General features: G+C 42.6%; 1 protein-coding gene across 1 annotated transcript; it reads right to left on the bottom strand.

The window, feature by feature from the left end:
- Positions 1-3,866: 3,866 nt before the first annotated feature.
- On the bottom strand, positions 3,867-9,199 carry LOC125527654 (pyrophosphate--fructose 6-phosphate 1-phosphotransferase subunit alpha-like). Its single transcript, XM_048692164.1, has 18 exons — positions 8,992-9,199; positions 8,229-8,401; positions 7,924-8,036; positions 7,418-7,606; positions 7,263-7,330; positions 7,068-7,151; positions 6,777-6,830; positions 6,274-6,354; positions 6,094-6,187; positions 5,912-5,985; positions 5,619-5,729; positions 5,489-5,533; positions 5,332-5,388; positions 5,113-5,217; positions 4,917-5,033; positions 4,696-4,799; positions 4,357-4,522; positions 3,867-4,247 (listed from the first exon to the last, which is right to left on the bottom strand). Exons 1-18 carry the CDS (start codon positions 9,079-9,081, stop codon positions 4,122-4,124), a joined length of 1,851 nt encoding a protein of 616 aa, XP_048548121.1. The 5' UTR covers positions 9,082-9,199; the 3' UTR covers positions 3,867-4,121.
- Between the last annotated feature and the right edge of the window lie 2,997 nt (positions 9,200-12,196).

Here is a 12,196-nt window from a genome sequence, read left to right as displayed (position 1 = left end):
CTAGATGATGGCTTCAGATTTACTGATGTACTACTTTGTAAGGTCTTTTGTACTTAATAATTAATAAAGTGGCCGTATGCATCGTCCAGATGTAGAGGCTGGGGTGCATCCTCCTTTTCTAAAAAAAGGAAGGATCGAAGAGGAGTGAAGGGGGCGGAATCTTTTTTTTTTTTTGAAGGGGGCGGAATCTTAGGGTTCTTTCTGAACTTGTAACTACACGATTTGGGAGAGGAGAGGTTTCCACTTCCTTTATAGCGGACGCATCCACGCCGCTCAACCCTGGGCCGGCCCATTGGCTCCATTGTAGTTTTAGTTTGTAGCCCTACAAATTGCCGCGAGCACTAGGTCGCGCCTTAAGCGCGAGACGGATGGTTTTCTGGCTGAAGCGTTTGGGATAGTCTGGCCGGCCCATTGGCACATACATACAAAGAATAGAAAAATTAAGAAGAAAGATGGATTTCTCGGGCCGGCCCATTAGCACATACACACAAAGAATAGAAAATTTACAAAGAAAGAATGATTTTCTCGGTGAAGCGTATGGGATAATCGGCCCGGCCCATTAGCACATACATACAAGGAATAGAAAAATTACGAAGATAGAGGGATGGTTTTTTCGCTGAAGCGTGTGGGATAATCAGACCGGCCCATTAGCACATACATACAAAGAATAAAAAAATTATGAAGAAAAATGGGAGTGTGCGGGGGCTTGCGTCAATCGCGATACGAGCTACTAGCCAATACTCCAATGTTGCCTTTGTGGATGCAAAGGAGGCGCATACTACTTGAGGTAAAAGTTTGGAGTTTTTCTTGTTTCTACTTTTTTTTCCTATCTCCGTTCGGGGTTACAGGGGAAGCGCGGACTACTTGATACATAGTCAACATTTTTATTTTATTTTTGTTTTCTTTTTTCTTCTCCATCTTTTCATTATTTTTTCATTTCTTTTCTTATGCACTTTGTTTCTTCATTTTTTTGGTATGTTCTTTTGTTTATTTTGTTCTTTTTTGGTTTTCTTTGTTCTTTTGGTAATTATTCTAAATTTTTGGTATATGTCAACAAATTTTTCGGAAAATTCCTGACACTTTAATTTCGTCTCTGAAGTGATTGAAGAAATGCTCCACAAATAAGGCATCCACTGATATATGTTCAACATCATGTTCTTCTACTTAAGCCAATGTTACTATTAGGCTTGCTCACTTGCTTTATTCATGATCGATGAGCTTTATTACCTAGCATGTAACCATCCCAGTTTATTTACTAATCCTCCATCGTTTTTAAGTATGTGTACATCCTTCCATTCAAGTATGGAAACAGGCAATGCCAGCCATCAATAGTTGTCGCACCTGCCACCTATAAAGAAATTCTGTAGGGCCTATGCAGTTGTTTTAGCTTTCTCTTGACATACTTCATATATGTTCATGATAAGTTGGGATGGAGGATTATCAGTGTAATATGCACCTGCCTTTGTTAAAGCAATTGGATATAGACCTGTCTGTGAGATCTTTAGGGATCATTTATGAACCTGTATGTTTAAGCCTATGAACAGAGAGACAAAACCAAATATGTGCTGCAAAATGTTCCAGGTTGCAGCCAAACCTATATGCAAGAATTGTTACCTATGCTTGCCCAAAACCTAGTGCGATAGTGTGCTAGCTATCTGTACTGTGCAGATTCAGGGAAGAGCTTTGTGCTAAAAATTAGGAGAAAGAGAAACATAAGAGACAGTTCGGCAAGTTAGCTTATGGAGACAAAAAATAACTCTACTTAGCATTGTAATATGAGTTGTAAACGAGAAAAGACCCGTCTCGGGAATTACGACATATGAGGAAGGAAAGAGGGTCTAAAGGAAGGAAAGACAGTCTAATTAACTTCAGAAGTAAGAAAAGAAAGAGAAGCTAATTTGTCCATCTTTATACGTGACAGATTAATAAGGAAAGAAAAAGAGAGGACTGTTAAATGGATTATGAGACATGCATGAACACAACTTGAGAGAGAAAATAAGGAATGAAAGGGGTCTTCTATATACATGGTGGTGGCCACAATTCCAACAAAATAATTATAGACTTCTATATATATATGGTGGTGGCCATTATTCCAACAGAATAACTCACGTTGCATGATGTTGGGGTTGCACCGGCCTGGGTGCTAGGGGGATTAAATCCCGGCAGTTTTCATAATTTTTTTATTGATTTTCAGTCATTTTCCTGATGCATCACTAAGAATTGGACGTTAGAAAATGTGTACAAAATATTACTGCTAGCCAACATGCGGTTGTGGCACTCCTGCGTTGGAGATGGCCTTAGGGCGACTGAGTACGCCAAGGAAGAAAATAATTCAAACTCAATTCACGCTGCCGCTGTGAAAGTCCCACAAAAAAACATGTCAGGTTTAGTGATGACTGCAAGGGTTGGCGCGCTTTGTTGCTTGAATTTGTTGAGATTCTTAAATTTATTTACTCACTCTATTTCAAAATATATGGTCTTTTACTTTTTGAAAAGTCAAACCTCTTTAAATTTAATTAAATTTGTAGAGAAATATATCAAAATTCATAATATCAAATCGGTGTTATTAGATTCGTCATGAAATGAATTTTTATATATTTTTTGTTTAATATTGTGGATGTCGATAGTTTTGGCTCTGAACTTGCTCAGCGTTAAAGAAATTTGACTTTCAAAAAGCCAATAACCATATATAGTTTGGCCGATTGCCGCTGAAATTTGGGAGATAATGGAGTGTGTTTTATGTTTATTTATAATGCGGTTATTTGGTGGGCCTTTTGCTACGTGATTTTGTGTTATTCGCTAATCAACCCATATTTATGTGAGATATTTTTTCCTCCATGGTTGCACGTACTATATTTGTGCTATAGTATCATATGGTGGCGCTTTTTTTTGGATGATGGGAGTCTGCGAGAGGTTGATATGTTTTTCATAGGCCAGTTGCTGCTGATTGATTTGAAAAGCCATTGGCCCAATCAAAATCATCAACCAAATACAAAATTAAATACCTCAATCAAATGAAAGAGCTTCAAAATTAGGAAACATAGATAATAAAAATATTAAATGGGGGAGCTCCTTGAGAAATTGTTGACCCGCTCAAAATCTGGTAATCCAATTGTAAATTGAATCCTCGATTATTGTGAAGATTTAAAAATTAGAAAGCAAAATGTTGTATAAAAAATTAGATGACAGAGTTCTGAGAAGTGGTTGACCCGGTCAAAATTAGATGGCCAAATTCCAATTAGAGACCTCTAATCCTGAGGAGCTTAGTGATATAGTATATATCTTTCTTAATGAAGTTGGATTTGGTGTTGTTTGTGTCCTTCACGGACCGCTACGACCATGGAAGATGAAAAGAAAACAAACAACATCCAAAGTTCAATTAGGATCAGACACTAACATATACACAGGTTAGAACACACGGAAGCGTCCATAGTCCAATTAGGATTAGACAATTTTAGACTAACATGGGATTTACTTCAAGTGAAAATAAATAAGAAAACACTTTAAAACAGCCGGCTGATTTATGCTGGGACCACACACCACTCTGTCCTCGGTAATCACTCGTTTCCCATTTTATATCTACCTTATCCCTTCAGCGCCGGTTCCATTCATAAACTAAATTGCAGCAAGTGATCTGACACAGTAGTTTCATTAAAAAGCTAGGTGGCTGCCAATGGAGTGAAATTTCTGAAGGATCTCCTAAGAAAAACTAAGAAACAGGAATTGCATCCACGTCCCGATGACGCAACGCCGCCACCTTTCTTCAAGATGGAAATCACAACAATGATCACGGCCACCATTTGTTTTTCCCATCAGAATTGAACTGCTCCTGTGGTTCTCCTATGAATCAAAGAGAGAGCTAGAGATGGACCCTCTCAAAATTTAGATTATTAATAGATCACAGCCGACAGTTTGATCAAAATTATTCAAGCTGAATCTCGCCAATAGTACACCCGCATACGCTATCAGAGCCAAAAATGATCATAAAACTTCCCGAAAATCTAGGAAAAGAATAAACCATGTGATGACAAGATCACTGTCTCGAAACCCAACCGTCAGATGGAGCAAAAGAGAATCAGGAAATGCGTAGTAGATTCGTAACCAACTCAAGTGCTTGGCCTTCAGAGTGGGGGCTGGCCAGTGGAAGAGGAAGTCATGATAGCCAGTGTCTCCGTCACCGAAGACATGGCACTCAGTGCCGCCTTGAGAACATCCTGCGAGCACCCAGGCTTCACTATGCTCTTCACCTGCACCACGTACAAGAGTTAGACATCACGAAGCAGAATCTTGTTATCAATGAGAGGTGCTGTGCTTTGATGGCCTCGAGCTAAGATCTTATTGATTCATGAAAACTACCTTCTCCAAGTATTCCTGCAATTTCTTGATCCTGCCCATGTAGTCTTGATCCTCGACGCACAGTGAAATAGGCTTGGCATCAGCACCTGGCCCTTCGAATTGGAGTGGCCCAGGGTTTCTGTAGATGTCTTCCAGCAAGCAGCTGGATGAATTCTGCCTCAACATCCTGGAAAACAAGTCAAGTGCATACCAAACGTTTGCAGATGAGGTTTACATATCTTTACTATACTAGCATAAAACTAACAGATGAAGAAGCAGCTCCTTGGCTAACATAGTTACGAGTTGAAAAACATGACAGCCTTTCTTTTCAAAAATAAAATCAACAAATTCCGTACTTACTCGTATGCTTTTCCTCTCAAGTCAACGCTAGCCATATGCACAGCTGGCTTCCCGATTTGTGTGGTTGCAGGGCCACGTGACCATCGCTTCACGGTCATCATGGACTGATCACAAGAAAACAGATGTGAGTTCCGCATTCCCTTTACCCGCTACTACTACACTTGTAAAAATGGACTGGTTACATGAACTAAAAGGTTTTGTGGTGATAGTGACAAACTTACCGAAATAGGAGCAGCACCACATCGCCACTTGTTCAGGGGACTCTTAAGATTTGTCACAGTAGCCATGTAACCGTTCAAACCAGCTGCCAAGATGTGGTAGCACACATGTCCCAGAACCTGAAATCAACAGCTCAAAGATAAATAGACAGCAAAGCAATTTGCTAAGTCAAAATTAGTAAGGTGAGCTGGAACTTGCATAGGCATAATCACAGTCAAACTTCGAAGGCATTGCACCCCTAGCTTGGTAGCCAAAGAAGTGACAGATTGCATTGAACTTCTTTCCTTTGTAAGTGCCTTCCTTCTGCAAGATTACAAGAGAAACACATTATGAGCTCACAGAACCATTGCTTGTGCCATCAAAACTGGGCATCCAATTAAACTGGCAGTTGCGAGCAAATCCACAGAAAATGCATACCAAACGTTTGTTCATTTCGGTCTCAACCAATTGAGCTAGAAGCTTTTCGGTTTCAATCTGCACAGATGAACATGTTTGAATCAGCAATAATAAAGGATAAAAAAAACATATCAACTTTACATCAATGATCGAAAGATGATTTCATGTGTTGCAGTACCTGAGAAAGTTGAGCTGAGTCATCAGATTCAGGACGGAGAAGCAGCTGCATTATAAAAACAACTATGTTGAAGCAACAGAAACCTGATGTCAATTGTGGGATTCTGTGAATTAACTGAGACAATGCATACCTGCTGCCTAATAAATTGGGGCAAAAACTCAAATAGCGCAGATGCCCAAGGTGAAAGTTGAGAAGAGATATTCTCAACGGAAACACCTTTACCATGGAGGCCATTAATTTCCTACAGTCAACAGCTATCATCAGTGAAGTTGTAAATCAATACTTTTTTTTACATAACAAGCAGGTGATCTGTGTTTGAATTATGTAGGAGGGAAACTGTTATTTATCTCAGAGCTGGGATATCTCGTAAATCCTTAATCATACAACAAATACATATATATATATATATGTATATATATTTACCTGTAGAAGAGCATATAATTCAGGAATACTCTCCACAAGGCCCTCAGGAATAAGTATAACTCCATGATTCTTGTCTGTGAAAATTATAATTCAAAGCATTGATAAATTAAAACATTCAAATGGCAAGATAAGGTTACATGATCTCACAACTCATAGACAAAACAAAACAAAAGAAGACTTACCTTTTTCAGCTCTCGCCTGAACTGCATCACATATCTGCTTTGTGATATCAAAAATTGTGAGTTTTGATGCTGCAACCTCCTCGCCAAGGATAACCTGAGCATATGATACGGGTTAAAAAACATGTAAGGAATTTTTGGATATACAACAAGCAGGGACAAGTGAAATGAAAATATTCAAACCATATTTGGATGCGATTGAAGAGCACACTCCAATGCCACATGAGAAGCCTTCCTTCCCATCATACGGATGAAATAGTAATACTGCCAGAAAGAATAAAGCAACAAAGTAGAATAGTTTAATTCTGTAATTTGAATTTGTACAGAAACGAGCAGAAAGCCTTCTAGGGAATCTAAGTATTTACCTAATATGAATACTGAGAAAATAGGGAGCATGCTTCATATAGGAAATCAAAAAATCAGGAAACAGTGGAAGAATCCAAAGACATTTACTACCACACTATGGAGCAAATAGCCTAGGCCAAACTTGTGTACACCCTATATGTGGACCTCATAGTAGGGTCAAGTAAACTGTGAATATAATAGCATATCCTATTCTATCAGACATTTCTTGTCTCCAGGTGTTAACCAAATAAATCAATGAAGCAGCTATAGGTTGAAAAAAAGCCATGACAAGAAAGTATGCCAAAATAGAATGACATCTACTATGTGTTGCGTTATATTACCTTCTCAGCAGATAGAGCATCAGTGCACATATTGCTTATAAGTTGCGAGTTCACCTGTTAGAACAGTATATGCAAGTTCAGGAACCACTAGAAACCATGAAATAAATTAATAAAAACTACAAAGATAGCATAGCAATACAAAGAAATTTGCAAGCTGGGAAAACAATTACATAGCTAATAAGATGAACTCACAAATGCAACCACAAGATATGATTATGCACTATGTATGGAGATAGTGGAACCATCATAAAGTTAAGTATCAACACAGTAATTGAATTCAGTACTCCCTACCTTGCATATGGTATCGAAACCAACAGTTGTCTCAACAAACTGGTTCTTAAGGTCCCCATTCAAAGTTACAGGAACACCTACAACCTATTCAATACAGAATGTGTCAGAATCATTTACAGAAGGTACATACTTGCACTGGACACAAGAGATCCAGAATTAAGGTGAAGAATCAGTTAACAAGGATTTTCAGGTTACCTTTGTTGCGCACTTTGCCTCAGCAAAAGTCTCAGCAAGTTGAGCAGCATCTGTATTTGATGTGACACCTTCAAAGAAAGAACACTGATTTAGGATTAAAACAAATGTATAGTGTACTTAAAATCTTGCTAGGTTCATGTTGTCACATAGCATACCTCCGATTATTACAAGAGCATCCAACTTCAAAGCCTGGCAAGTAGCCATTGCACCATTGACTTGCTCCGTTGTTCTGATTTGATCCTTAGTCCGACCAAGCATATCATAACCACCTTGGTTTTTGTAGGAAGAAAGAACTTCATTTGTGATCTCCAAGGTTTTTTGTGCAAGAAGACCGTCGGTTCCTCCTGTATCGACCAAAAAACACATAATGGATATGTAAGAGGTCTACATACTTCAATGAACTAAATATAAGGGAAACAGGTATGCAAGGATACAGCCACAGCCAAGTGGAATTAAGGCCCTGGCCAGAGTTTTAAGTATCAGTGTGTCTTATATTTTGGATAGCAGACATAAAACAAATTATGTGAGGGAGACCTTGTAGTATATCGTTCGGAGAAACTTTCAAGTACCAATGTAATAATTCAAAATAAAACCTTGGTGACTATAACACAACCAATATATTCCTGTAACCTGGAAAATATAAAATTAGGAATTTACTCACCGAGGAAACCAATAAGTTTGCTGTTCACGTTGTGAGCTTTGATGGCCTCATGGAGTCCCCATATGACATTGTGGCCTCCCGGGGACTGCCTTCCACAGAACACAATACCAACCCTTCATCCAAAAACAAAACAATCAGATGGTTGTGTGTGCGCGCGCGCGAGAGCACACGGTGAGAGCAAGAGAGCTCGAAGTAAATTTCTGCTTCTGTTTTCTCATAAGAATTTCTAATATCAGATCATCATGGTAAAACAATGCTCTTGCTACTTATCAGCATGTTGAAACATACAACGGATATTGTAATACCTGACGGCAGGGTGCTCTGATATGACTTTAGCATCGGGAACATTAGCCGCCTTCCTGAGGAAATGAGCCAGTGGCTGCCCGTATGTGTGGGGGTACGCGTGGCTGATCACATGAGCGCCGGCGGGATCAGCAGCGATCGCCACATCACCATACTCCACCCTCACAGTAGTGCCCTGGTTTACATGGGGAAAAACTCAGAGCATGAGCAGAGCCATCCACAGCACACACACAACCTATCAAGGCACCAGTCAAACACTATCCCAAACAGGAGAAAAGTTAAATTTCAAAGCATTTGCCTAGTCAACCTTAAGTCAACAAAACCATGGATCCTAGAGAAGAATCCATCACTTTAATCCCAGCTCCAAGCTTCCACTACCACCCATAAAAGCACAAACACTGCAACTAAACTGAACTTTCTGAGATTCTCGTGCACTGCGGTCCCGCCGCGAGTCGGGCAACCCGAGCCATCTACGCTAGCGGTGGTCACAATTATCACGCCGCAGGCAGCGTCGACCACGAATCAGATCCGGCCTCGCCACCCGAAAGCGACAGTCGCGTCAGATCAGTGGCAGATGAGACGCCTAAGCTTAACGCCCCCCGAAACACATCGGAAGCAAACGAACAGCAAGCCCTGGCGCCGACGGGGCCGATCCGGCCGGGGAGCAATGCGGGATCTGGCGCCTCGCGGCCGTGGACGCGGCAGATCTGACACGCGGGGGCGGCGGGGCGGTGGTAATGGGGAGGCGGCGCGTGCAGTGTGTACCTGGAGGCAGGGGGGCAGCTCGGGCTGGTAGAGAGTCCGGTTCTGCTGCACCTCCGAGAGCTCGCGCGGCACGCCGTAGTCGGAATCCATGGCCTAGCACTCGTCGCCGGCGAGGGGCGGCTGCGTTGCTCGTATCGTCGATGCGTGTTTTTTTGTTGGTGGTGGCTGGCTCAGTGGAGATCCGGGGACGATGCCGGAGGAGTAAATTTTATACCGGGGAGCGGGACCCCTTGCGCAAGCCAATGCGATCCCGCATCCCCCGTCCCGATGTCTCGCGTTTTCGAAATGCCTCCTGGGATCGCAGGAATATTCGCATCCGTGCCCCTGGACCCTGGATCGGCAGGGCTCGGTGGGTTTTTCGGGCCTGTCCTTTGCGTGTCTCGGTGGTTCGGGCTGTATGTTTGGTTTCTGTGACAAGCGTCCTTAATATCGAAAAGTTAGGTAAGCCAAAAAAGTTTTTTTTTCTTGCCGGTAGCTAGGCAAAAAGTTGGTTTGGTTTTTTTTTTCCTTCTTACCCATGGATTGGTCAATGTTGGCTAGAAAAAAATTGGTCTTACTCCTACTCCAAAAAAAAGTCAATGTTTTGGCCATGAGATTTGTTTGGTAAAGTTCAATCTGGTCACAATACAAAACTCGATTTTTATCGCATCGTTCAGCCACGCAACCCGGCCGCATCCTCAACCTAGCCGCCACTGACCCTCTGGGTTCTGCGCCTCCCGTCGGCGACGCCGTCAGTCTGCCTCGTCCTTTGTGGCCTTTAGGGTCATGGAGGCGCAGTGGATCCCGGCCTTTGCCAACGGGAGGGTTTTCGTTTTCTTATGCTTTTTTGATGTTTTGTTAGGGTTTGTGTCCTGCTCTGAGAGACGAGGTGGCGGTGGCTCTCTATAGATGGAATAAGGTTCTCCCTGCCTAGCTCCCGTTTCGGAGGTGCTTCTAGCATCGTTGGAGGGCATGTCGAGGTTTGTCTCCGGCGGATCTCGCGAGATTTGGTCGGCATTTGTCTTCGGTGGATCCATGTTGATCCGGTCTTCATTCGTCAGTGGTCGTGTGTCTACGGGTTAGATCCTTTCGTTATACGCTTCTCTTCATTGAGGGTGTTTGTTGTTCTTGTGCGCTAGTCCTGTAGGGCCTTAGCATGACGACTTCCCGACTGTCTACTACAACAAGGTTTGCACGGCTCCGGTGATGGAGGGGTGATGACAGTGGCGCGCCTTTGGCTCGCTCCAGTGCTTGTAGACATCGCTAGGTGGTCTACGGACCTGGATATAATACTTCTAGTGTTATTTGTTCTACCTTAACAGTTGATGAAGAAATCAAAAGTTTTTCCCGCAAAAAAAAACAATCCAAACACTCATACCATGTTGGTTCAATGTCCTTGTGAATCACTTGGACTGATTTACCACACATTGTTCGGTTGGGGCATGAGTCTTGTGGTCTCAATTTTTCGAATGATGTGATTTTGGTGAAGATTAGTTGAAAAGATGATTTTCAGCAATGCGCATAGTTATGTCGAAATCGTGTTATTGGTAATGTTAGGGGGCATAAGGTGTTGGGGAACGCGGTAATTTCAAAAAAATTCCTACGCACACGCAAGATCATGGTGATGCATAGCAACGAGAGGGGAGAGTGTTGTCTACGTACCCTCGTAAACCATAAGCTGAAGCGTTATGACAACGCGGTTGATGTAGTCGTACGTCTTCACGATCGACCGATCCTAGTACCGAAAGTACGACACCTCCGCGATCTGCACACGTTCGGCTCGGTGACGTCCCACGAACTCACGATCTAGCAAAGTGTCGAGGGACAACTTTGTCAGCACGACGGCGTGATGACGGTGATGATGAATCTACAGGTGCAGGGCTTCGCCTAAGCACTGCAATGATATGACCGAGGTGGATTATGGTGGAGGGGGGCACCGCACACGGCTAAGAGATCAATGATCAACTTGTGTCTATGGGGTGCCCCCTTCCCCCGTATATAAAGGAGTGGAGGATGGGGAGAGGGCCGACCTCCTAGGCGCGCCCAAGGGGGGAGTCCTACTCCCGGTGGGAGTAGGATGCCCCCTTCCCTAGTTGGAGTAGGAGAGGGAAGGAAGGGGAAGAAGGAGAGAAGAAATGGGGGGCCGGCTCCCCCTCCATTTCGGATTGGGCTTGGGGGGGTGGCGCGCCCCCACCTTGGCCGCCTCCTCCTCCTTTCCACTATGGCCCATTAAGGCACATTGACTCCCCGGGGGGTTCCGGTAACCCCCCCGGTACTCCGGTATATGCCTGAACTCTCTCGAAACCTTTCCGATGTAAAAACATAGTCATCCAATATATCGATCTTTATGTCTCGACCATTTCGAGACTCCTCGTCATGTTCGTGATCACATCCGGGACTCCGAACTACCTTCGGTACATCAAAACACATAAACTCATAACACCGTTTGTCACCGAACGTTAAGCGTGCGGACCCTACGGGTTCAAGAACTATGTAGACATGACCGAGACACGTCTCCGGTCAATAACCAATAGCGGAACCTGGATGTTCATATTGGCTCCCACATATTCTACGAAGATCTTTATCGGTCAAACCGCATAACGACATACGTTGTTCCCTTTGTCATCGGTATGTTAATTGCCCGAGATTCGATCATCGGTATCTCAATACCTAGTTCAATCTCGTTACCGGCAAGTCTCTTTACTCGTTCTGTAATGCATCATCACGTAACTAACTCATTAGTTACATTGCTTGCAAGGCTTATAGTGATGTGCATTACCGAGAGGGCCCAGAGATACCTCTCCGATACTCGGAGTGACAAATCCTAATCTCATTATATGCCAACTCAACAAACACCATCGGAGACACCTATAGAGCATCTTTATAGTCACCCAGTTACATTGTGACGTTTGATAGCACACTAAGTGTTCCTTCGGTATTCGGGAGTTACATGATTTCATAGTCATAGGAACATGTATAAGTTATGGAAAAAGCAATAGAAACAAACTAAACGATCATCGTGCTAAGCTAACGGATGGGTCAAATCAATCACATCATTAACTCTGTTTGTCTATGTATTCACACATGTACTAAGTTTTCGGTTAATACAATTCTAGCATGAATAATAAACATTTATCATGATATAAGGAAATAAATAATAACTTTATTATTGCCTCTAGGGCATATGTTCTTCAGTCTCCCACTTGCACTAGAGTCAATAATCTAG

The sequence above is a fragment of the Triticum urartu genome, unplaced genomic scaffold, assembly GCF_003073215.2.
Source record: "Triticum urartu cultivar G1812 unplaced genomic scaffold, Tu2.1 TuUngrouped_contig_4319, whole genome shotgun sequence".
Taxonomy (NCBI): Eukaryota; Viridiplantae; Streptophyta; class Magnoliopsida; order Poales; family Poaceae; genus Triticum; species Triticum urartu.
This window is presented reverse-complemented; position numbering and strand designations above follow the sequence as displayed.